Source organism: Rhea pennata, chromosome Z (genome assembly GCF_028389875.1).
Source record: "Rhea pennata isolate bPtePen1 chromosome Z, bPtePen1.pri, whole genome shotgun sequence".
Taxonomy (NCBI): domain Eukaryota; kingdom Metazoa; phylum Chordata; class Aves; order Rheiformes; family Rheidae; genus Rhea; species Rhea pennata.
Genome location: NC_084702.1, coordinates 71,478,952 through 71,503,275, shown reverse-complemented (window position 1 = coordinate 71,503,275; position 24,324 = coordinate 71,478,952). Strand labels below are relative to the sequence as shown.

General features: G+C 61.3%; 1 protein-coding gene across 6 annotated transcripts; it reads left to right on the top strand.

The window, feature by feature from the left end:
• Positions 1 to 1,381: 1,381 nt before the first annotated feature.
• IL11RA (interleukin 11 receptor subunit alpha) lies at positions 1,382 to 23,947 on the top strand. 6 transcript variants are annotated; one of them, XM_062600188.1, is made up of 14 exons: positions 1,382 to 1,477; positions 11,707 to 11,888; positions 17,867 to 17,966; positions 18,239 to 18,299; positions 18,427 to 18,593; positions 18,804 to 18,918; positions 19,787 to 19,819; positions 20,266 to 20,429; positions 20,568 to 20,731; positions 20,923 to 21,064; positions 21,604 to 21,699; positions 22,164 to 22,263; positions 23,010 to 23,290; positions 23,403 to 23,947. In XM_062600188.1, exons 2-14 carry the CDS (start codon positions 11,820 to 11,822, stop codon positions 23,417 to 23,419), a joined length of 1,509 nt encoding a protein of 502 aa, XP_062456172.1. In that variant the 5' UTR covers positions 1,382 to 1,477; positions 11,707 to 11,819; the 3' UTR covers positions 23,420 to 23,947. The 6 variants fall into 6 exon arrangements, with proteins under 6 accessions (XP_062456172.1, XP_062456177.1, XP_062456173.1 ...); XM_062600193.1 differs by having other exon boundaries at positions 11,704 to 11,888; positions 23,160 to 23,290; XM_062600189.1 differs by having other exon boundaries at positions 11,704 to 11,888; positions 23,010 to 23,242.
• The last annotated feature ends 377 nt before the right edge of the window (positions 23,948 to 24,324 follow it).

Sequence of the window (24,324 nt, the reverse complement as noted above, 5' to 3'; positions counted from 1 at the left end):
ATGCCCAGCTCCGGCCACACAGGCCGGATGGATGAGGCACGCGTGCGGCTGGCGAGGCGACAGCCCAGGCCACGAGCAGATATGCTGAACTGGGCTATTCCTAGGGCCGTGTGGGCACAGAGCCTCAACCACGGCTCAGCGAATGCCCACAGTGCGGCCAGGAGCCCGTGCGGGCGCCGGGCTCGGCATGCTCGGTCCACACACTGCCTCCGCCTCTCCTAAAGTCCCTGGAGCACAAGAGTTGTCTCCATTTCAAAGGGAAAAACTGTCCTGCCGCCCCGAGGTGCACTGGTCATTGAGTTCGTTAACACCCTGCCCATCCCCTGCCATGCTATGACATGCCAGCAGCCCCAGACCGTGGCCCCATGCAGCCCCACACGCTATCCAGGGCAGGAGGCATCTAGGAGATGCTAGACAGGAAGGGATTCCCCTGTCTTGGTTGCACCACTTCCCGGGGAACGCTGCCTGCGCCGTGCGTGGGGTGCTCTGCCACGGCCCCGTGCTCCAGCCCTGGGACGCCCGGCCCTCATCTGCATGCAGGTCCTGTCCCCAGGCGGAGGGAAATGCTGGTGTCCATCCTATGGCTCTGGCAGCCCCATCCCTTTTAGGGGATGAAGATCCCCCAGGATCTCCCCCCCCCTCCCAGGGAGGACCCCAGAGCACGCTTGGCCCCAGGCACCCGGGGAGGAGAAAGTTCCCAAAGTGTCTTCACCAGCAGGGTTTCCATTGCAGATTTGCAGCAAGTTTTCTTCCTCCCAAAAATTTTCACTATGATGAAATTGCAAAGCAAACCCATTTCCCAAGGAAAACCCGTATGGATAGAGGAGTTGCTGCTTTATATAACAGGGAAACACAAACACATCCTGAAAGCCACGTGGATGAGAGAAGCTGCTCCTCAGCTCAGGAGCAAAAGCCCAAGAGCCAAATTTTGCCTGACAAGTTGCCAATGAAGCAAATGAACCACTTAAAAAAAAATCAGCTCCAAAGAAATACCCATGCTACAGGCAGAGAAACTGAGGCACGGGGCGGGGGGGTGGGGTGGGGGGACTCAGGGTTGCCAAGTGCCCCTTGCCGGAAGGTGCTGTCCCTGGGGGAAAAGGGGTGACCCCTGCGCCTCGGGGGAGCCGAGAGAGCTGTGTGCGCTGGCGGGAGCTGCATCCCCCGGGGGGGGGGGACCCCGTGCCCGCCGGGGGGGACCCGTGCACCCCGGAGGGACCCACGCACCCCGCGGCGCGGCGCGGGAGGAGCGCGGCGGCCGCGCAGACGGGAAGCGCCCGCCCGCGGATTGGCGGCGCCCTGCTCCAATGGAGCCGCGGCGGCGGCGGCCTCGCACCGCCCGCGCCGCGGCCCCGGCCCCGGCCCCGGCCCCGGCCCCGGCCAGCCCGGCGCGGGGCTCCCGCCACGGCCCGCGGCGGCCGCGCTCCCGGCCCCGGCCCCGGCCCGCTATGGACACATAACCGCGGCGCCACGCAGGAAGGTAGGAACCGCCCCCCCCTTCCCCCCTCCCGGCCCCCGAACACCTCCCCTGCCCTCTGCGCCACGCACACGCGCCGGGGTGCGCCGCGCTCGCCGCCTGCCCCGACGCCGCGGTGAGGGGCGCGCAAGCAAAGGGAGCTCCTGCGAGGTGTTGGTGGCGTTCGCCCTGACTGCTTGCCGCCCCCCCCCCCCCCCGCCCCTTCGCTCCCCAGGCAGGGGCGAGTGCTTTGGGTGTTGTCCCCCCCCCCCTTCCCCTCGCAAAATTGCTCGCTCTCCGTCAGCCTCCGCGGGTGCCCGGAGGGATATTTTGGGGAGAGGGGCTCGAGCAAAGCTCCCCCCCCCCTCGGCGGTCCTGGGGAGCCCCCCAGCCCTTCCTGACCCCTGGCAGGGCTCTCTGCTCTTCGGGGTTGTTGGGGGGGGTTGCGGGCAGGGCAAAGCTGGTCTCGATTGCGGGAGGTGCGGGAAGAGGCGCTCGCTCCAGCGCCGGCACTGGCAGGGCTCTGCTCGCCGCGTCCCTCCTCGCCCCGCAATCACGGCTTAGCAGTCGGCCCCGGGGGGGGGGGGGCAAGCTGCCCCCCTGCCACGCTCACAGGCCAGCCACCACCACCCCCCCAAATCCAGAGCAGATCCCGCACTGGCTGCAGGGGGATAGGCTCCGAAACGGGGCTGCAGGGCTGAGTTTCACTTGGGTTTTTTGGTAGCAGCAGACCCCAACCGCTCTGGGAGAAGGGCTGCAGGATGCCCCGAGGGTCTCATTTTGTCCCATTTCTGCGGGGAGCCACAGCAGTGCTGGGGCTGGCTGCTGAGCCCCGAGATGGTGCGGGACTGCCCGGTGCCGTTTGGACGTCCGGGCCACGCCGGGCTGGCGGAGCGTCCCCCACGCCAGCCGGCGGGGGCCTGGAGGTGCCCGACGGTCTGCGTCTGCAGGAGGTGGCGACGGTGTTTGCACTCTGCCTCTGTGTGTACAAGGGCAGGTCGTGGTGCGGCTATGCCCAGGGCTGCACGGAGCCTGCGGCATCCCGGCCGGGGCTGGGAGCGTGCCCACGTCCTGCTGGCGGGGCAGAGCAGAAGCCCCCGATGAGCCTTGCGTGGGGCTGCGGACTGAGGGTGGCTGAGCTGGGGGGGGGTGTCCTCCAGCAAGATCTGGGCGAGCAAAGTGGGGTGAGAGCAAGGAGAGGGCTGAGCGGTGATGGCATCGGTGTGCCTGCCGGGGGGCATGGAGGGAGGTCAGGTGAGGCGGGGGGTCCCTGGACTGGTGCCCTGGGGGATGCAGCTCAGGACAGACATGTCGGCAGGGATGCGTGCAGCGAGCTCGAGGAGCAGCTCTGGTTTTGCTGTGCCAGCTGCCTTTCAGAAACTTTACAGGGAGGGGAAAACTTGACGTGCTGATTATTTCTGATAAGCAACTTTTTCCCCATCCCAGAGAAGTCTCTGGGCTGTCACAGCTCCGAGGGAGGAGGATGCTTGGCTGGGTGCAGGCCCTGTTTATGAAGGATGAATGAATGACTCACAGTGCTGCAAGTCGTGTTAGTCTTGGAAACAGCAACCGTTCCCTTTTGGCACGTCTGCTTTATCGGCACCCACTCCTGTGTCCCTTAGCTGGCATGTACCAACCCATAACCCAGCCCCATGGTAGTGGGGGAACTCCAAGGAACGGAGTTCGTCCCGGTCAGGGAGCTGAGCTGCTTCCACGTCCCTCAACATTGTCACCTGCCGGGAGCTAGCTACACGCTCTGTCCGCAGCAACCTGCTTGCGTTCCCCTCCACTCTTGTTCGAGGGCCACTCCAGCCCCTTCCTGCTTTCACAGGATAAACCTTCCTCTAATTTCCTGCCTGAATGTATTCCTGGATGATTTATTCCCACGTCTGTTTGTGCCAACATTGTGCTTTTGGTTCAAGACCTCTTCTGGTGTTTACCCTTGTGTATTTATAGCTTCTTCGTTATTTCGTTAGGTTAAACAAGCTAAGAGACTCTTGTCTCCTGTAGCTGGATCAGCTCGCTGCTCCTTGATCCTCCCCACTGCCCCTCTCTGCCTTGCCCCCACCTCCAGCACACGTTGTCTATCCTCAGCAAGGAGGGAGGGTCCATGCAGCTCTCACCAGGGCCGTCTGTGATGGTGCTAGGAGTCCCTCAGAGGATTAATAGATCTTCCTCCTCGGCTGGTGGCACGCACATCCCTAGGACAGGCGTGCAGAGCGGAAGGGACGTTCTCGCAGGCATCTGCAGCTGTGATGCTCTGCCGTTGGAGAGGGCCATCATCCCTGTGTCGATGTGTGCAAGGTGCTTGTTTATTCACCCGCTGTCATGGCAGAGCCTTGCTGGGTGAGAGACGAGGAGGCCTGGGGCGTCCTTGGGAAGGCTGTTTGGCCTTGGGGAGGCAAGGCTGTTTGGACGCAGAAGCAGCAGTCTGTAAACATCTCGTTAGAAGTGTTTGCTGCTGATTTGGGGCAGACGTGTACCTGGAGCCTAGCTTGGAAGCATGCCCACACATGTGACGCTTTCATGTGTGCTTGCAGAGCTGCTCTTTTGCTGTGTGCTTTGCTCTTGAGGTGCTTCAGATCATCTGCAGCCTTTGCAAGATGCTTCCTGGAGGAGGGGAGCAGGTTCTGGGTGACTTGTGGCTCTGCTTTCCTCTCCTACAGTGTCCCTGGAGAAACAAGGACATCTTCCTCGATCTTCTGTTTTTGAGGTTCAGATGAAAGAGAGGGTGGCTCTGCCTCTGTCAAGGACATGTCCAGAGAAAGATTTTTGGCTTAGATGGGAGCTAGTCCCTATGTGTAGTGCAACGGGAGCCTTGTGTGGCATTTGGGCTGATGCAAAACCAGCATCAAGAATTAGCCTTAGGGTATCTGGGTGATTCTCTGGGATGTTTAGAGAGCTTTTGGTTTTTTTAAGTGTTACTGCGGTTACAAAAGCATCGCATGTGTGAAAATGACCAAGTTTCTCCCTGAGCAGATTTAGTGACCTCGTGACCCAAGTTCTTACCAGCAGATCTCTGCATCTCCTGGCTTTCTCTTGCACCTCTTCCCTTCTGGGTTGTTAAGGTGGGGAAGTTTGCAGATGTCTTAAAGCTGTGGTTTGATTGTCTTCTCTTTGCAGTCAGATTCCCATGGACCATTTCCATGGAAAAAGAAAAATTCCTCTGGAAATTAGAAGCAGGTCTGCTGTGTCAGAGATCAGTGTGTTAATAGGAATTATCTCTTGAGTCTGGCTGGTTCCCAAGTCTCTGAGTCACTGTCTCATTTAGTCAGCCGCGGTGTGGTTCAGGGACAGGGTAAGCTTCAGGCTTTTCTGGACTCGACTGTGCTGTCGCAGCATCTGCAGCCCCCCTAAAGCACACACTGGGCTCTCTAAAGGCTTTCCTGCTCTCGGGCATCAACAGGAGAGATAATGGGTGAGTGAGCTTCTCTGCACCCCTTGGACTGGGTGAGAGGTCGCAACATAGCAACTGACTCTTGGACCTCACGCGCTTTGGCTCAGCCCCATCCAAATCCTCGTTGGAGGGACCTCTCTGCTTGGTTTCCGCTTTGCAGTTACCCCTTGACCCTGGCACTCAGGGAAAGCTGTGTTGGCCCTTCTGCCAGGTCTGGCTCAGGCAGGTAGGCACCACGCTCCTTACCCCGTGTGTAAGGGGAGCAGAGCCCCCTGTCCTCAGGTGAGGCTCCACAGGTGGAGTAGCTGCCCTGGTGGAGCTGGGCAGAAAGATTAACTTCTGCTGCTGTTTGGCAACGTGAGTCTCAAAAACTTTGCAAAAATATGCCCCTCCTCTGTTGTATCTGCTCTTTGGGGTGGGGAAGGTCTGGAAGAAGAGGGGCAAGAAGTTGAACTGATTTTTAAAACCTGATTCACCTCCGTCCTAAAGGGATTCTGTATTGTGGTCACATCTGACCAGCGGAGCCTGGATTTCATCCATAAGAGATCAGTCACTACTGAAAAAGCTTATGAGGGATTTCAGAAGGGTTTGCCGGGAGGGTATGAGTAGGAGAAAGACACATCTGTGAATCTCTTGTTCATACACATTTTCTGAAGATGCTTTTGAAGGCTCCAATGGAACTAGATGGACTTTGGGTCAGAGCTGGTGTGGTCAGCCTTATGGCTTAACCATGTGGGTGGCTGCAACTGGAGGAAACCACAGGTAAGACACTGTGTGGACCAGCACAAGATAGCACCCGCTGGAAGGAAGGGTTAGAAATGCCGTGCAATTTGGCGCACTTTCAGTTGACTGTAACCACTCAGGAAAAACATGTAGGCATTGCTGTGGACAGCTCAGTGAAAACGTGTGCGGTGGTTGGCAAGAATGCAAACAAAATGTTAGGCCATGGAGAGAGGAGATAATGCTGAAAGCATTTGGCTCTGGTATGGAAATCAATCCAGGATCCCCAGGAGACTGTTCAGCTTTGGTCCCCTCCTCTCAATAAAGAGACAGCAGAAATAGAAACAGCCTAGTAAAAATGATTATGGACCCACAGAGATTTCCTTATAGGGAGAGGTGGAAAAGTTTAGGGCTCCTTCACCTAATGAAATCCTCATGGTGGAGAGAAGGTTGTTCAGGCATTTTCTATTTTACCCTAACTCCTGAAGTGAAAACAAGGGACGCCTGGCCTTGTTGAAAAGCTCCTGCTGGAAACGGACCAAGGAAAAGGGGGAAGTCAGAAGCTACAAACCAGCAGAGCTTCCTGCCATGCTCTGGCTGCAGCCTGGGATGCAGAGGGGCCCCACGGCATCTCGGTACCATATCTGGGAACGTGCTGAGCAGCAGCGTGTGGCCAGCGGGCATCCACTCTGTTGTGTGGTGGGAGATTTCTCCCAGGGGCTGGGAGACAGCAAGTCCCATCTCCAGCCCTCCGATGCCCCAGCGTCAGAGCCGGCATAGGAGAGACCACAGCAGAGACGGGCCACGTTGCATCCTGCTGCCAGCCTTAAGGGCAGGTGTGCTAGCTGGGCAGGCTGATTTTTGGAGAGCAGCTTTGGATTTGTGTCCCTGAGATGGATCCCTCTGCCCAACATCCAGGCTGACAGAGCATTGCCTGCTTAGCTGTTTCTTTTGCCGTCCTGTGCCTGCACTGGCCCCTTCCTTTGGGACTGAAATAGCGTGCGTTTTGCCCTGACCAGACTGATAGCCAAGGCTGGAGCCAGGGAACTTGCAAGTCCCTTTTTGATGAAGGTCAGTATGAACATCAATGCCTCTTGAATTTAACAGTACCATGAAAGGCATGATTCAGACCTCTCTTTCCTGCAAAATTAGCTAGAAAAACAAAAGACTTTGGATGACGTTGAGCAAGGCCCGGATGGCTGCTTCGTCGAGGGAAGCGGTGAACGGCTGTGCTGCGGTAGTGCCCAGCACCATGCCCCTGTTACAACAGAGGAGCTGCAGCTCCCACCAGCTGTGCTGGAAATATCCCTGCAGAGATCTCCCCGGGCTGGGTCAATTGCGGTGTCCTTGCTTTGCTTTGCAAAAGCCTCTGTCACGCACAGTGCCCAGACCAGCTGGCATCTCCTCAACCTTCCTTGCAGAGCTGGGGCCAGCCCTGAGCCCCTCGGGAAGTCCGTGGGAGTCTTTTGCTTTCCATGAGTTTTGCCTGAGGCCCCAAATCTTAGGAGGAGCTGATAGACTTGACCAGCTGTTGCTCCATCCTTGTCTTACAAGGGCCAGCACGCAACCCTGGGAGGCTCGTCGGGGCTTTGACTGCTTTTGATTTCTTGGCTCCTGTGAGGCTCCCAGGAGGCTGTTCCCTAGGTCCACCAAGACCACTCCACCCTCTCCCAGCTTTGATTTTAGCACTATGTGCCTTGAGCGTGGTTGCCCCCAGGGAACTGTCCCTTCTTCCCCTAACCAATCCCGTCTTCCTCCCCGACGCTGTGCCCAGCTCTGTTCCCCCGCACTGCTGGGGCAGCGCCAGCTGTCCTTGCGTCCCCTCGCCCCCGAGAGGCACGTGTGCTTGCTGGTGCCTCCAGCTCCCAGACTGCCCTGTTTCCTTCCCTCTGACCTCCTCGTGCAGCACTGGGAGGGAGGGGGACGCGGGCCCCTCCAGGCTGCGCCCCTGCCCTGGGCGGCGTTCGCTGGGCGGGCGACCGCGCGCTCGGAGCTGACCTCCGCCAAGCACAGTGTCGGCCGGGTGAACTCTGGAGGGGACGGTTTCTCTAAGCATCCTGTTGACACAGCTCTTCGACTTTGCTGCAAAATCCCCGGAGGCTGCAGATAAGCGCCCGGCGCTCTCGCAACTGCGACGGCGAGGCCGTTTGCTCTGAAATTGCCTTGGAGGGCTCTCGCAAGCCCGCGAGTTGCTGAGTGTTGATTTGCACTGTGACCAGTCTGGAAGGAAGGTGCTGAGACCCGAGTCTTGTTTCGGCCTGGATGGAGCCTTTGAAATAACCAGCAGCGGTCCTGCTGTGATGGGCAGAGGACGTAAGCAAGGCAAGGTCTGTGCAGAAGATGATAGTATCTTTTATCCCCCCCGGCTCCCTGGGGTTTAGGTGGAACAAGACGTAGGACACGCTGCCCCACGAGACGGGTCACCGGTAGGGTGGCACACGTTGGACCTGGGGTTAACGGTGAGTGAGCACCAGGCTTCAATCCAGGCAGCAGTACGCAGAGGACCTGCTTCCTCCGGAGCCAGGGAGGCTCTTTCAGGGGCTTTTCCGTAGTTTTCCTTGTCTAGCAAAGGCATAGGGACCCTGCGGCCGCGTTTAACCCTCTTAGGGCGTGGAGGAAACCTCAGCAGAGCTGCTGGCAACGTGGCTGCTGGGGTTGCGCTGCGCTGGGGCGTGAGATTTCTTGCAGCAGCGGTATTTTGGGGATGGCAGAAAATGCCTCTTTACCAGCCCTCGCCTGGACAAAAGGAGGGTGGAGCAGAGCCGGAGGAAACTTCTTGCAGCCAGCTCTATGAATTTGCAATTAACAGCTCGCCTGGAGTGGGCTTCGCCACCGCGAAAGAGGTTAATGCACCTAATGTTTGCAGAAACGATCCATTTTTCTTAGTAATTTAATAGCGTGGGCAGATTACTTGCTGACAGAGAGCCAGCAGCCAGCACTAAGGAGCCTGTGTGCGCTCGGCTGCAGACCGTAACCACCTTCCCTATGAAAAGAAGGAATGTTGACCTAATAGAAAAGACATTTAAACAGAAGTTTTAAAGAGCAATTTGGGTTGGATTCGGCTTGTGCTTAGCGGTGTAAATCTGCCCGCTGCAGCGCAGCCGCTCTGGTCTCGCCGGTTTGCAGCGGGGCCGTTCACCCCTTGGCGGGAGCGGGGCGCGCGGAGGGGACGTCCCCGGCGGCGGCGCGGTGCTTCCCCGGGGCCTCCGCGGGAGCCGGCCGGCAGCCTCGGCTCTGGGAGGTTACATCGAGCAACTGCTTTATTCGCTTAAAAACAATAAAAAAAAAAAAAAGGCGGTTTTGAGGAGGCCAGCACAATTTCTGAATTAAGGCTGAACTCGGCGCCTAGCTTGGGCTGTTCCAGGGCATTTCATTCTGACATTTTCCAAATGAACTGTTTTGATTTTTTTTTTATTCCCCACCCCAAGGTAATGTTTGGAAGCCAAATTTAGCTCAATTTAATTTGAACCGTTTTAAAAAAGTAAAACCACTGAAAACTAAACAAGGCCTATCATTTAGAACAAAATGTTTTGGTTTTCATTTTCCTTTTGGCACGAAAAGTCCAAACTCTTTTCTTTTTTCTTTTTTCTTTCTTTTTTCTTTTTTTTTTCTTTTTCCGTTTTCCTCTTGACCCACAAACAATATTTTTCTCCGGGTCCCTTCCCAAGCTCGGGCCGTGCACAGAGCTCGGAGGCGCCCTGGCGGGGGGCGACGGCCAAGCCCAGCGTCGCTCGAGCTGGGGGGACCGGCTCCGAGCCGGCGCAGGGGCGCTCGTGGGTGCAGCGCCCACGTGCCGCGGGAATGCCGCTCTCCGGCTGCCGGGAGCATCCCGGCGCAGCCCGTCCCGGAGGGGGACGGGGACGGGGGACACGGACGACGGATGCTTTCGCCCGGCTGCCCGGCGCCTGGCCGGGCTGCGGCCCTTTGCTCTGCGCGGACGCCCTGGGCATCGGGTTCCCAGGGCTAATTTTAAACGCTGCCCAAAACACTGGCCAGCTTGTTCTCCCTCCCGCTGCGGCCGCTGCCGGGCACGGAGGAAGGGGCCAGGCTGTGAGATACCCGCAGCGCTGCCGTATGGCTGCGCCCGGGCGCCTGTGGCCGCGGAGGCAGCACGTGCCGCCTGGGCAGAGGGAGGACGGACGGACGGACGGGCAGAGGAGGGCAGGAGAAGGGAGGAGGAGGGGGCAGGAGGGGATGCGCACTGAGGGTTTTGTGAGACGCGCAAGCTGCGGCTTTGGCTTGGTGCAGGTGGCTGCGTGGGTGCCTTTAAAGCTGTTTCAGATGCGCTGGCGCCGAGGCGTTGGGTTTGCTGTAGCTCGTGTCCAGGCCGCCGCCGGCGGAGACCAGAGCTTCTGCAAAGGGCTCGTTACGCCAAGGCACCGCGGTTTGCTCCTGCTGCGGGTTCCCCGCCGTACCCCCGGCCCGGGGCGCTCCGCGTCCCGTTCCTCTCCCGGCATCTCCGGAGATGCTCGGGGCCGGGTTTCACTGGCAGCCCCAGCTGGTACGTTGCGCCGACGCTGGGGAGTGGCTCCGCGGGGCTGGCCGTGTTTGCCGTGCCGTGAAAGGTGCCGCGGCGCGCGTTGGGGTGACAGCACCCTGACGACCTGGTGCAAAGTGAAGGTGGGGAGTTATTTCCCCCTCCCCTAGCCCACAGCCCCATCCAGCTCAGCCCGCTCCCCGCGCGCCTCTGGCTGGGCTGCGTCGTGCTCCCCCGTCCCAGTCGCTCGCCAGGACCGGGGTCGGATGCCGGCGCGGGCCGACCTCGGGTGCCGCGCCAGCACGCTCGCACGGAGCGGCGCCTGCGGCCTCGCGGCTCCCGGGTTTTGCGGTCGAGCTGCTCGGCCGCCGGCGCTGCCGCGGACCTGCTCGCGAGCAGCGCCGTGCTCCCGGCCCCGGCGGACGCCCGGGGGGCTCGTTCGGAAACAAGGCTGCCCTGTTATTCTTCTTTACGACCGCGTTTTAATATCCACAAGCCCCCCCCCCGCCCGGGCCCCCGCCGGCAGGGCCTCCGCCGCCTGCCTTGGGCCGAGCCCCGGGCCCCAGCGCGGGGCAGGCGGGATTATTTTCCGCCCCCCTCATTTTTACTGTGTGTTTTCTGTAGCTCTAATTGGCCGAGCCGGGGCGGCAGCCAAGGCAAACACACCTGGGGGAGTCTTGCCTTACAGCCCCGTCCGCCGCGCCGGAGGCTCTGCTCCCCGCACGGCCCCTTTACGGGCGAGGGGGGCGCCGGGCTGTTTTGGGAGCCAGCGCTGGGGCGGGGGGGGGGGGACGGGGGGGGACGTGAAGGCGCCCGGCGCAGCCCCATTCCCGCGTGCAGCCGAGGTGTCTCCCGTGGCAGGCGGGTGCCGGGTGAGGGGTCCGTGGGGCCGATGCACTGCAGGTCACGGTTCACCTCCTGGCGTTGGGGCGCGGTGGCGGTACCCGAGACCCCCGCGTTGGCCGGGGTAGCGAGGGACCTCTTGGCAGTAGTAACTGTAGTAACAGCTTGAAACATTAAAGAGCAGAGTGCGTCCTCACCAGGACCTGCTGGTTCCCCTGAGGGCAGGAACCAGGCTGGAGGAGTTGGCACCGGCTGGGTCGTGTCTCCGTGCTCCCTCCAGCAAGTGTGACGAGCTGGAGGATTTTCCCTGCACGTGGGTTTTTCTGGGAGCTGCGGCTGCCGGTCGTGGCGAAGGGTCCGCGGTGTCTCTGGTCAAAGCTAGAGCTGTGCAGAGGGCAGAAGGAGCATTTCACGAAGGGTTTCAGAGCTTTCCTGGCCTTGAGTCAAAGCAGGCTGAAACGGGAACATTTCGAAATTCTTTCAGATGAGGAAAATTCCACAGGCAGCCCCCCTCCGGAGAAAGTTTGGGATGGTTGAAATGTTTGGAGTGAGAGGCTGCTTGGTTTTGTTTACTCCGAAGTATAACGTCGCAAAAAATAAAATAATAAAAGAGGAGACAATAGAAGCCTGTAAAGAGAGCGCTGTCCCCAAGCGGGGACCGGAGCGTCTCTCCAAGAACGTCGAAGGAGATGTGTCAGCACGGTCAGAACTTTGCCCTGGTTTTTCCCCTGCTCGGATACACTCGCATTTAGTTTTTCAGGAGAACTTTCCTTTACTTTCCTTTACTTTCCTTTTTTTTTTTTTTTTTTACAGCAGAAAATGATCCTGCTGGTGTTTTTCCAACCTTCTCAACTCACGCTGTGCACAGCCCCCCGTCTCCTGGCTGCGTTTCGGAGCCCCCCGGTCCTCGGCGGTGGCCGCCTCCTCTCATGCCTTCTAGCGTAACCCCCTGTGACGTGGCTAGGCACGCCGGGACGCCTCCGGGACCAGGAGGACGTGTAAATGAAACCGGCTTGGCTGCAGAAAAGCGTCCTTCCCATGCTGCCGTGCCGGCAAGGGGGAGCAGCTGGAGGGAGAGGGACAGGACCCGCTGGTGCTCCTGCCTCTTTCCTGGTGGAGATGGTGCCCTTGGGCTGTCCCAGCACCTCTGTGCTGGGGTTGTCCCAGCTTTTGCCAGTCTTTGATTGCTTCTTGCAGCTTCTCTTTATGTGGGACTGGTGGATGAGATTTATTGAGCTGGGAGGAGAGGAGAGCATGGATGCCTGCTGCAGCACGGTGTTCCCTTAACCAGTTTAGGTCCTCTAGGTGCCTCAGAGCCTGCTGCATCCCCGGCTCAAGCTGAGCTGCCTCCCATTAGCAAACCAGCCTGTCAGGGTTGCTTCCTAGCTCGGAGAGGACAGGCCATGTTGGTCCCGCGGCAGTGTGTGGCCAACCAGCCACAGCAGCCACGGCAGGTCCCCGAGCCAGCCAGAGGCACAGGTAGCTCCTTGAGCACCTCACGGCGCTGGGCATTGCCAGGGCTCTGCACCCGTGGTCCTTTCCCCTTGCAGGGACACCACTGGCCAGAAATACTACAGACATGAAGGGTTAATGGGCCATCCTTTACCAGTGGTTTTATTTTGCTGCTCAGGTGTCTGGTGATGACACCTGAAATGGCCTTCAGCCCAAAAGGGGTTTTGTTCTGCAGAAGGAGTGACCACAAATTGCTGGCTGCAGGATTATTTGTGCCATTGAAATGAAACGTTACCAGCTCTTGAACAAAAGCAGTAAGAGCGGAGTGTTTATTTTGGACCTGCCGCCCTGCAGTGTTTTGGCTGACCCGAGTGCCTTCATGCTTTGCTGATGGAGCAGAGCCCAATTGCTCCCAGACACCGGAGAGCTTTAGAGCCTGGAGCACGGCTCTGCTCCCCACGTCCGGGGGAGGGACGGGGCTCTGCGGCCAGCGCTCAGCACCAGGCAGGAGGAGATGCTGCGGGGCCCCTCTCCTGCATGCGGTTTGGTTTGCACCCCTCTTGCTGAAGGCCCATGGGGAGCAAAGCCAGGAGATGCATGCAGGATGTCGCTATGTGAGACCCCACATTTCCGTGGGCCATGGTGGGGTTGCTGCCTCCTAGAAACCTGACGGATGCATCGGAGCCCATGTGGACGCAGCGTTGGGCTGCAGCTGGTGTGCCATGGCATGTCTTTCCAGGCTCGATGGAGATGTCGGGGCATGCTTTTTTGGGGGACGCCACTTATGTCCATGGGCTGCATGCTCCTGTGCTCTTCATACCTCCAAAGCACTTCAGTATCCTGTTCCCGGGCTGCATCTCCACCTCCCTGCAAGCTGGCTGCCCCCGGCCTCGCTCGCGCTGTCACGGCCTTCGCGCAGCTTGCCACCCTCCCCAGCTCTCCACTGCAAGGATGCTTTGAGATGCAGGCAGAAAGCGAAGCCAGCAGTAGGCAGCCATCCTCCGCCCTCTTTGGTTCTGAGTTTGCCTCCGGGTCCCATCGTGGCCCTGTTCTGGGTGGTGCGTGCTGCAGACGGGGTCCTGGCTCCCCGTAGCCTTTGGTGGGAAAGGTGTTCCTTTGCTGCCACTCTTGGAGGACACGGTAGGAAAGTTATGCCAAGCTGGAGCTGGTTGGGAACTGCCAGGGTGCAAAACCTTCCACCATCCAAAAGAAAAGCGGATTTGGCGAAACCTAAACCTTGCTCCAGGGAAGCTTGTTTCCGGGGGGCTCCTAGGGAGCAAACGCTGCTGGGAAGGACAAGGGGGAGCAAAGCCCCCCGAGCCACGTGCGCGGGCCTGCTGGTGCCTGCACCATGCCGCGGGCGGCGGGGACCACCCGTGCTCTGCTTCAGCGGAGTTTGCTGTGCCGTGCTGCCTCCCCGCCGCCTCCGGCTGCCCGCGCGCCTCCGCTTTTGTTCAGCAGCAGAAAAACGTCCAAAAATCTCAAACATTCTGGGGACAGGAAAGCAGCTTCCCGCCCTGCGCTAATCACAGGGTCCCGAAGGGCAGCGCGAGGAAGGGCCCCGCGCGGCCCACCCATGCCCGCCGGCCCGGCGCGAGCCTCTGCCTGGCCGCGCGCCCGCCGGCCCCGGCAGGGCGCAGCAGCGGCTCAGCCCGGCGCCCGCCCCGGCGCCCTGCCTGGCCGCGCCGGCCGGGAGCCCCGCGCCGCTCCATCTGTGCTCGCCCTTCGGATGGCAGCGCCAGCCGGGGCTGCCTTTAGGGCCGAGAGATTATTTTTAGGAGTTTTTGCAGCTCAGGGCGAGGGTGGCAGGGAGAGAAGGGCTTTTTCTTCCCCGCTGCGACCGCAAGCGCTGCCAGCTGGCAGGGCTCCAGGCCGGGCTGCTGGCTGCAACAGAGCCCGTGCTGTTTGGCCTCGGGTTACAGCCGGGAGCAGGAGCGGGGGCCGGCGGAAGCGGAGGCGTTTCGGTGGGTGTTTTCCCCGCTGCAGCCGGCGGGGAGCGCGGGGCGGGCGGCCGCCCGGCCCCACGGCCTCGGGCCCCGGCAGCCAGCCGCCGAGCAGAGAGGTGCGCGGCGGGCGCGGGGCGCGCTGCCGGCGGGCTCGGCTGTGGTATCTGCACGTCCAGCCGTGCTGCGGGGGAGACAGCGCCGGGGCTGCCCCGATGCCCGCGCGGGACCCGGGCGGCCGTGGCTCAGGCGCAGCTCTGCTCCGGCACCCGGCGGCACCGTGCACCGGGGTGCACGCGCGTGTGCGTGCGCTGGTGCACGTGTGAGCATTGCCAGGCGCTGGGGCTGTGCCGGCCCGCAGGTATGTGTGTGTGCAGGCGTGTGTGTGTGTGTGTGTGTCTACACAGCCTGGGGGCTGTGCTGGGTGCAGGGGTGTGCGTGCCTGTGTGTGTGTGTGTGATCATGCATGGGTGCTGGAGCTGTGCTGGGTGCAGAGCTGCGTGCAATCAGCTCCAGGTGTTGGGGTGGTGCTGAGCTGCAGGTGTGTGTGTATGGGTGGGTGCAGGGGTGTGTGCGAGCAGCCTGGGGAGCTGGGGCTGTGCTCTGTGCAGGTAACGGTGTGTGTAGGGGGGGGGTGAGTGAGTGACCAGAGGGTTCGTAGGCAGTAGGACGTTCCTGCTCCCCGGTGGCAACAGGTTCCAGGGGGCTTTATGGGTTAATTTGGAGTCTGATCTGAGTGGGGACTCGCCCCCCCCCCCCCCGGGTTTGGCAGCGGCTCCCTGGCTCTTCCCCTGCTCCCAAAAGCTGTGCTCTGCCCTGTGCCAGTGCCTGGAGGAGACAGAGGGGCTGTAGGAGAAAGAGGCACCAAAGAAATGGGGGGGGGGGGAAGCACAGGGAGTGCTTTGGGAGGAAAAGGTGGAGGTTTCGGTGGAGCCAAGGGCTGCTGCCACCCCGTTCAGAAAGCTGAACCCCAGGGATGGGACATCTCCCACGCCTGTCTCCAAGTGCAGGTCGCCTCGCGCTGCTGAGCCCCGGCCGTACCCAGCTGAGCCCCGTCTTTGGACACCGGCAATGGGTCAAAGGGTTCATCCTTGTCCCCTGGGCAGATCCCTGGGAAGAAGAAATGGGTGGCTGGTTATCCATGGGGAAAAGCCACTGCAAAGCTCCCAGATTTGAAGTGCAGGGGGCAGGATACGGCCACTTGCACCTCGCAAAAGCAATGCGAAGGGGCGTCAGGGCAATGTGAGAGTTTCCTGAGCCGCTTTGGCGCGGTGCCTCTGCAGCGATGCTGTGGGGCTTAGCAGGGGGCTCATCTCCCACCCTCCAAAACCCCAGAGAAAGAAGAAGAGGGAAGTTGCTGCTGCTTCCAAATGCCACCGCCCTTGGCCATGGGACCGCTTTCCCAGAGCCAGCGTCCTGGCAGGAGAGAGCCGGGTTTGGGGAGCAGCGCCAGGGCTGGTCCACGGGCTCAGGAGAGCATGAGTCCAGCATGATGGCACTTGTGTGGCAGCACGATGGGTATTTTGAGATGTCTGCCGTGAGATGTTGCCCGGTGCAGAGTGGCTTTTTGCAGGTGGGTGACTCCAGCAGGGCCCAGCGTGTGACGGGCAGAGCTGCCAAGTGCTCTTGGTGGGAGTTTTCTTTTTTTTTATTATTATTTATTTTATTTTGGTTTTTGTGTTTTTTTCCCACGTCTCCATTTCAACGTGGACCACCCCGGGGAGGAGCTGGCGGGGGCGAGCTTAGGAGGCGCCGGGGGTTTCCGTGCGCGGGCGGGCGCATCCCATTCCTCCCACCGCCACCCTGTCTTCGGCCCCCTGGCGCGGCGGCGTCTGCGTGCGCGTCTCCCCCCGGGCTCCGCGTGCGGCTCTTTCGCTTTGAAGAGCGACTTCAAATGGAGCAAAGCAGACGCAAGCCGCTGTCTTGCAAAGCGCCGAGCGCGACGGAAAGTTGGCCTCCCCCCCGGGAATCTGCGCCCGGCTCGGGGGGCACCGTCACGCGCCGCGCGCCCGTTGGTGCCAGCGCGAAACTTCCCAGCGTGGTTTATTTCTAGCAAATTCATCCCCGCCCGCCCTCGAGCAAACGCGATGCCGCGGCTTTTGGAGCAGCGGCGGCTCGCTGCCCGCTCCTCGGCGGGCCGAGAGCAGCTGTCCCCTGCCCCGCGCCGGCTCCGGGGACGCCGGCTCGCCGCGGCCGCTCTCCGGAGACGGCCCCGGCCCCGGGCGGCCCGGAGATGAGGTGCGCGGAGGCAACCTCAGCTCAGCGGGAAAGGGAAAGGAAAAAACAGGAAGATCGGGAGAAGAAATCATTTTATTTTAAAGTTATTTAGCCCTGTCTGCGCTAACCCAGTCTCTCTTTTCCCTAATCTCCTGCAGCACTGTGCCCTTAACTGTCACCCGCATGATGTTTCAAGTTATTTTTGGTGGCTGCTTTTAAGTGCGTTTTAAGTCTTTTATTCCATCCCCAAAATATTTTACTTCAAGGCGTAACATTCCCAGTTAATATCAGTTACCATCATAGTTTTGGCAGCTCTTTTTCAACTGATGTTTCTTGGGAATGTTTCTACATGTGGTTTGGTAGGAAAAGCTTATGACGGTCTAATGATATTATTTATATTTAGGGCTTGCGTTTGAGGCTGCCCGGTGTATTCGGGAGGCCTGCGAGCAGCTCCTGCAGGCTGAGCTTGCAGGGAAGCCTGTGCCCGTCCAGTGCACGTGGCTCGGACGCAGGCGCAGCCGGCCCCCGAGGTGACTGGTGGTGCGCGAGCCCGACCTCGGCACCGGCCGCCTGCCCGCGCGAGAGCGATGGGCAGCTGCTCTGCGGCACTTTTCCGGGGCTGGGATATTCCCCTCCGAGCGCCGCAGCTGTCCCATCCGCGGTGACTCAGCGGGACGTGGATTTATGCCCGCAGAGCTGAGACCTGCGCCTGACCCCGCACTCGGGGCTGGCGGGGAGCTCACCAGGTCCCGTGGCCGGGGCGGACGTATGTGGCCCGGGCGATGCTGCCTGGCATGGACAAGGCGATGCTGGCTGGAGCAGGCGGAGCGATGCCGCCTGGAAGGGATGTGGCAACGTTGTCTGCGGCAGACAGAGCGAATCTGGCTTTGATGGACAGGGCGACGCTGGCTGGGCTCTGGTGGGGCGACCCAGGTCCATGGCTGGGGCTGAGCTGGTGAAGGTTGGAGCCCACCCCTGCCTCAGCATCCCCCACACTTCTTGCCTGGGACCCATCAGTGATCTCTCAGCAGGAGGAAGGGATTTCAGGGCAGGTCCCTTTGGGCCTGGAGATGACAAACAGGCCAGAAGAGCCTGGGAGATGTAGTGAGCGATCCCACCTCCATTGCTCCTCCTGCCCGCGCCACCAGTGGTTCGTAGCCCAGCTGGCTTCGGGCGGGGGCCAGGGCGGGCGGCGTTCGCCCTTCCTGCAGAGCAGATTAGCCGGGAGCCCTGGGGTCCTGCCGGACGGCCTCTCCTGGGAAGGCGGTTGCTGGAGCCGGGAGGGTAGCGGCGGTGCCGGCGGCACCCGCGGACGCCGGGCGCTGGCGGTGACGCGCTCTCCTTTCTCTCTCCGCCTCCTCTAGATGCGCGATCCCACCCCAGGCCTGGGCAGGGTGATGGTGCTTCTCGCGGCAGCCCTTGCGTCCGCCTCCCTCGCCGTCCCCGAGGGCTGGGGAGAGGAAGGTGAGCAGCCCCCGTGCCGCAGCAGGGCGCGATCCTCCCGGCCCGGGGGGCTCTGGGTTCCCCCGCCACGGGCAGAGGGGTGGCAGAGCCAGCGCTTACCTTACGCCCTTCTTCGCCTAAAATGCAGCCCCTTGGCACCGGGCATCCTCGGGCCATCCTGCGGCCTCCCCAGAGGGCACCAGTCCTCGCCGGGGCCCCGCGGCGGTGCCGGGCCCGGCGCGGGGTGGGATGGTTGGGCTGACGGCCGGCTGTGCGCGTGTGTTCCCCTCCAGGTGTGCAGTACGGCCAGGTGGGCACGGACGTGACGCTGTCGTGCGCCGGCGCCCGTGCCGGGTAGGTGCATTCCCGTGGTTTCTCCGGGGGCATCCCGGCCGTGCCGCAGCCCTCCGCCGCGCCCCGGCGCCCCGGCTCGGCCGCCCCGCCGTGCCCTAACGCCGCCCGCCCCGTCTCTCCTCCGCAGCTCGCCCGTGGAGTGGAGGCGGGCCGGGGCCGCGGCGCTGCCGGCCGGCTCCGCCGTGCGGCACGGCACCCTGGTGCTGCCGCGCGCCGGCCTCGCCGCGGCGGGGACCTACAGCTGCCACGGCGAGGACGGGGCCCTCCTGCACGCCGTGTCCCTGCGCCTGGGCCGTGAGTAGCGTCGCCGCAGGCTGGGGGACGGGCTGGCGGGGGCACGCGCGCGGCTCCGGCGGCGCCGTGGCGGCCCGTCCTCGGGGGGGGGGGGGGTTTGCAGCGCCCAGGCCCCTGGCAGGGGGGTTGTCACAAGGGGACACGGAGCCACCCGTGGCGCGGGGCTGGGGCATCCTCTCACTTACTATCGCCCCCCTCCCTGCACGCCAGACCTGCCGGGGGTCCCCTCCGTGTCCTGCAGAGCCTCCGACTACGAGAATTTCTCCTGCTCCTGGACATCCAGCCTCGAGACCTTCCTCCCCACCAGATACATCACCACCTATAGGTGAGGACAGGGCACGGGCTGAGGGCTGGACAGGGGTGAGCCCTACGGTCCTGGCCAAAAGTAACCCCAAATCCTGCCCGTGGGCTCACCTACAGCTCGGCTTGGCCTCGGGTCCCGCAGAGTTGTGCCCCAGCACCGCGCTGCGCCCCGGAGCAGGCTGCATTTCAGGGGCTGCGTCGAGCATGTGTTTTCTTTAAAGGGAGGCTCACAAGCAGCACTGGCACGGGCAGGCTGCCCCCCCCCCCCCCCCCCCCCCGGGCAGGGCTTTGCCAGCGCCTGAAGGGGTATAAAAAGCAGCAGGTCGTCTGCAAGCTGTCAAGCGCTTTGACACGCTTCAGGATGAAAAGAGCTTGGGAAACATCCCTGCTTCTAATTATCACAGCGGGCCAAATTACAGGGTTGCTTTGAAGTCGGCGGGAGCCCATAAAACGTGCAGAGCAGCCCTTCGAAAAGCGATGCAGAAGCCGGCGTGACCGGGGCTGCGTGCGCCCTGGAGCCAGAGAGCACGGTGCTTCCTCGCTCCTTGGAGGGGCCCGCGGCCCCGCGCCGCGAGCAGCCGGTCCGGCGAGGAGCAGGGGCGAGGGAACCGCTTCCCCATCCCGCCGGCTCCCACCAGGCAGGGTTGGAAGCGGGCAGACGTGTATGTTCGCAGCGTCGGGCTCGCTGGGGAGCATCCCCAGGTGTCCTGCGGCTCCTGGGGCACAAGTGTCCCCGCGAAACCTTGGCCCCGAGACTAGGGGGAAGCAGAGCAGCCCCCAGGCTAGGCTGGTGCAGGACCCTGTCCTTCGTCTGGGTCACGCTGGGGTTCAGTGCTGTTCCTCATCCCCCTTTCCTCACCATCTGCTTTTCCATCTCTCTCCCTGGGCAGGAAGAAATCGCTGACGGGAGAAGAGAAGCGGAGGTAAGACTGACCCCAGCCCTAACCCCCTGCCGTGTGGCCTGGCCCTCATCCTAAATGCTCTGCCATGGTCCTCAGTGGGGTCACTGAGGCCCAGGGATGGGGAGCCCCATGGGGGGTGGGCTCCTGAAGCCAGGGAGGTCTAGGAGGGAGCATTTTTCCCCGGGAGGAATCCTATTGGGAAATACTGTGGGGCTGGGATGGGGGTCCCTTCAGTCGTGCTCAGAGGGAAGTGCTGGGGTTTGGAGGTATGAGGGGATCTTCTGTCCTAGAATTGTCCCAAGCTCTCCTGCAGGCAGGGTACCTGCCCAGACTCTTCCTGAGCTCTGGTGGAGAGGTTTGCCTCCTCTACCGTGCTCTTGGCACGGGGGCTTCTCCACATGGCACCTCCTGAGCAGCATCAAGGAAATGATGCATGGCTGGGGAACGCTTTGTCACCCTGTTGGCAGGAACAAGAACGGACACGTGGGGCCGTGCCTGCAGGATCCGGCCCGTGCCGGCACCTGCACCGTTCACAAGTCCGAGTTCTGGAGCTCGTATCGGATGAACGTCACCGAGGTGAACCCTCTGGGCTCCAACTTCCGCCTCCTCGACATCACCATGCAGGCCATCAGTGAGTGTGCCTCCATCCCTCCATCCCATCTCTCCATGCCAGTGGGGCAGCCAGCCCAGGGCCCCAGCACCCTTCCATGTGGGAGAGCGGAGGAGGCAATCCACCATGGCATGACAAAGCCTCTGTCTTCTGCTACAGTTAAGCCAGATCCTCCAGAAGGCCTGGTGGTCGAGCCTGTCCCCCAGGCACCACGGCGGCTCCAGGTGAGCTGGAGGTACCCCACGTCCTGGCCCAAGGAGCCCCACTTCCAGCTAAAGTTTCGGCTCCAGTACCGGCCCGTAATCCACCGCTTCTGGTCTGTGGTAAGCAATGGGGACATGAGTGCAGAGCTGGCTCGGGAGCAGGGTGGCCCTGTGGCACCGGGAGGGCAGCGTGGGGTCTGGAGCTGGCTAGGGTCACGCAATGGGTGTGAGCCCAACTCAGGAGGTCGCCCAAGCCCTGAGGGTGGCCAGAAGCATCTCTATGCCCAGCGGCTCCCCTCTGTGCCACACAGGTGGAGACGGTGAACCTCTCCGAGGTGATCACAGATGCCTTCTCAGGGCTGGAGCACGTGGTCCAAGTCAGCGCGAAGGATTTCCTGGATGCAGGAAACTGGAGCGAGTGGAGCACGGAAGCACGGGCGACGCCAGTCAGAGGTGTGGGACAGGAGCAGGCTGCAGCCCTCAGCATCCCTGCAGGGCTGCACCATCCGTCTCCACAGCCCCTCGGCACCCCAGGCTGCCCCTCTCCTACCCATCCCTCCAACATCCCTCCTCCGTCCAGTGTCACCCAGGGCTGTGCTCAGGGCAGAGCCCAGCCCTGAAGACCTGTGAACATGCCTAGCTCTCGGATGCCACAGAAACAAAGAGGATCATTTTGATCACCCTTAAAGCTGACCCAAGAAAGCTACATGTGCTGTCCGCTCTCCCCATGATGAGAGGCACAGCTGCAAGGGGACAAAGCGGTCCCAGTTCCCAGCCCTGCAGTGAGGCATAGTCCCTGCAGCCCCATGGCAGGCTGGATCTGTGCTGCTGGGATTTGAGGATTGCTCCCCACAGCCCTTGGCATCTGGAGGGGCACCCTGGTGCTCCCAGGACTCCCAAGGCACAAGACTCCAGGAGCACCCTTCTGTGTAGGTCCCATTGGTGCTGCCAGCATCCAGGGTGACTGATGTCCACTGTCTGTGCCTTTCCAGACCCTGCCACCGTGGTGAGTGAAGAAACCACTACAGACACCAGCCTGGAGAGCTTGGCCGAGGAACCCTCACAGGCTCCCAATCCTGAGCCCATCAGTGAGTATAGCTGGGAGGTCCCGGGCAGGAGGGGGACAGCCAGTGGGTTGCTGGCTGCCTGGGCACATATGTGGTTGAGAGCAGGGGAGGAAGGGTCTCATCTCCTGAGGCCCCATGCCTGCATGTCTCCACTTTGCTGGTCAAGCTGCAGGGGTGCCAGCATGGCCGGGAGCCTGCAATAGTGTCCTAGAGCCCCTTGGGGTCTGAAAGGGGCTTGGCTGGGGAGGTTTCTGGATGGAGCTTGTGAGTCCTTGCCTCTCCTTCCCCTGGGGCATCAAGGGCTGTGGGACATGATGGAGGTCCTGGGATCCAGCAGCTCTCCAGGGCAGGTGCATGCCCCAAAGGACTGTAGGGTCCACCCCAATGCTAGCCTGCCCATCCACTCCTACCTGCAGGGACCTTGCAGGATGTGGGGCTGTGGCATCCCTAGACTGTGATGATCTGTCTCTGTCTGCCTGTCCTAGATCGCAGTGATGCCCTGGAGAAGATGGCCATATTGGTCTCCCTTGGTATCTTTGCCTTCTTCATTCTGGCTGCAGTTCTGGTCATCACCATCCTTGTCTGGTAGGTCGTGTTTCAGGAGGTGGTGCTGTGGCTGAGTGTGAAGTGGTGCCAACCCCAGCTCTGTCACTGTAGCTTTCTTCTTTCCTAGCTCTGTGCTCTCCATCAGCTCTGCTGCCATCCCCATCCCACTTTGGCCCCTGATCACCCCAGCAAAGGGCCCTCATGACTCCCCAACCTTATGCTGTAGATCTTACTCCAAAGAGACTTGGGGCCAGCCTGATACAGTGGTTTATGCTTCCCTCATCTCCTCCACGTTGCTGGTACTGCCCATGCTTCTAGGTGCGCTGGACTTGCCACTGGCTAGGACACCTTGGCGAGCAGCCCACCACTGTAGAGGGGCACAGGGTCCTGGCTGGGAGAATCAGGATTGGCTCTGCTGCTGGAGTGGGAGTGGGACAGGGTTGGAGCTGCCCCAGGCAGAGATCGAGGAAAGTGGTATGGGGAGGATCGGCTGTATATGACACCCTGCCTGCGGTCTTCCTAAGGCACTCATATCCAGAGGACCTTATTTTCTGTCCTCCAAAGATGCTGCCACTAGTCATGTGCCACCAAATCCACAAATTCTTATGCCCTGCCATCAGTGCTGAGACCCCTTAATCTGCCATTTTCTCCCTGAATCCTGCCCTTGAGCACTGCCCTACTACATCCTGTCCCACTCTCACAAGTCTCCTGTCATCCCACCACTGCTGTGGCCTTCCCTGCTACAGCAGTGGCGGTGCAGTCGGTCCCTGTCCTATCCCGTCTAGCGGCAGGATCCTTGGGCTGCCTGGAGCTCACCTGCTGGGCACAGCTGGATGGGGTGGGCAGCAGGATCACCGGGAACCCAGGCAGGTGCTGCTCTCCCTCTGCCCACGGAGGGCTGCTTGGGCTCTTCAGCTACCCTGCTCCATCCCCAGGCTCCGGGTGAGGAAACACGGCAAGGACGAGACCAAACCCCACAACTTCTTGGTTGCTGCCACCCACTTGAAGGCTCTGCCGAGTGAGTGCCGCGGGGCGCCGTGCCGGGGGCTGCGGTCGCGTGTGCAGGGTAGGGCTCCCCGCCACACGGCCCAGGTCCGGGCAGGGCTACCCTGCCGGGAAGCAGGGGGACAAGGCTGTTCCCGCTGTAACCCTCCTGTTTTCTCTCTCTCTCTCTGCAGAGGCCCAGATCCTGTAGTGAGCCCTGCCATTACCCAGTTTGAGCACCTGCTCGCCCTCCTATGGGACTTGACACCACTGTTGGCCTCAGAAGGGCTCCCTGTCGCATGGAGCAGGGCTTGGCTTTGGACATTGCCTGAGCCCTAGACCCATTGGGGCGCAGGATGGACCCTAAGAAGAGAGGCTGTGCTTTGAGGAGCTTAGGGCTCGCATGCCCGCCAGGAGCCAGCTGGAGACATCTCAGATTCAATGCAACGGACCGGTCCCCACTGTTGGGTGCTGCTATACAACATGGCGATGGGGCACCGAGCCAGCCCCACTTCGCTGCTCAGCGCCGCGTGGAAGGGAACTGTGGGCACAAGGGGCAGAGTGCTGGTCTGTGGGCATCAGTGACCATGCAGTGCTGTGCCCTGCCTGCCTCCCTGGCCCATCACCCCCCACCACCAGCAGCCATCATCAGGTAGAAGGGCCCCTCGTCCTTCTGCCTTTCACCCCCACACTGAGGCAGGACGGAGCAGTGATCCCAATAAAAGGGATAGTGTTGGCACTGCCTGGGCTGGACCTCTTTGTATGTCATACAGGACCAGGGGAAAGGTACATTGTGCTAGGCAGGAGGAAGGATGCCAGTTTGGGAACACTTGGCCCTTGCAAGAGAGTATGCACAGGCCTTCACTCCAGCTTCTCCACAGAGAGCTGGTGGGCTGCGGGAAACCCTTGCCCAGTCCAGTCCTTGCTGAATGCTAGAAGAGGATGGTCCTTGTGCACAAGCCTTGGCCCATGTCCCAGCAAGCTAAAGAGTTCTTAGGGGAAGGAGACCCCCCAAAAGACAGGGCTCTGCCCATCTGCAGCCTCTCTGCCTCTCAGGAGAGCCATCAGGACATGCCTTGGGATGCAGCCTTCTGGCTGGGACATCTGACTTGCCCC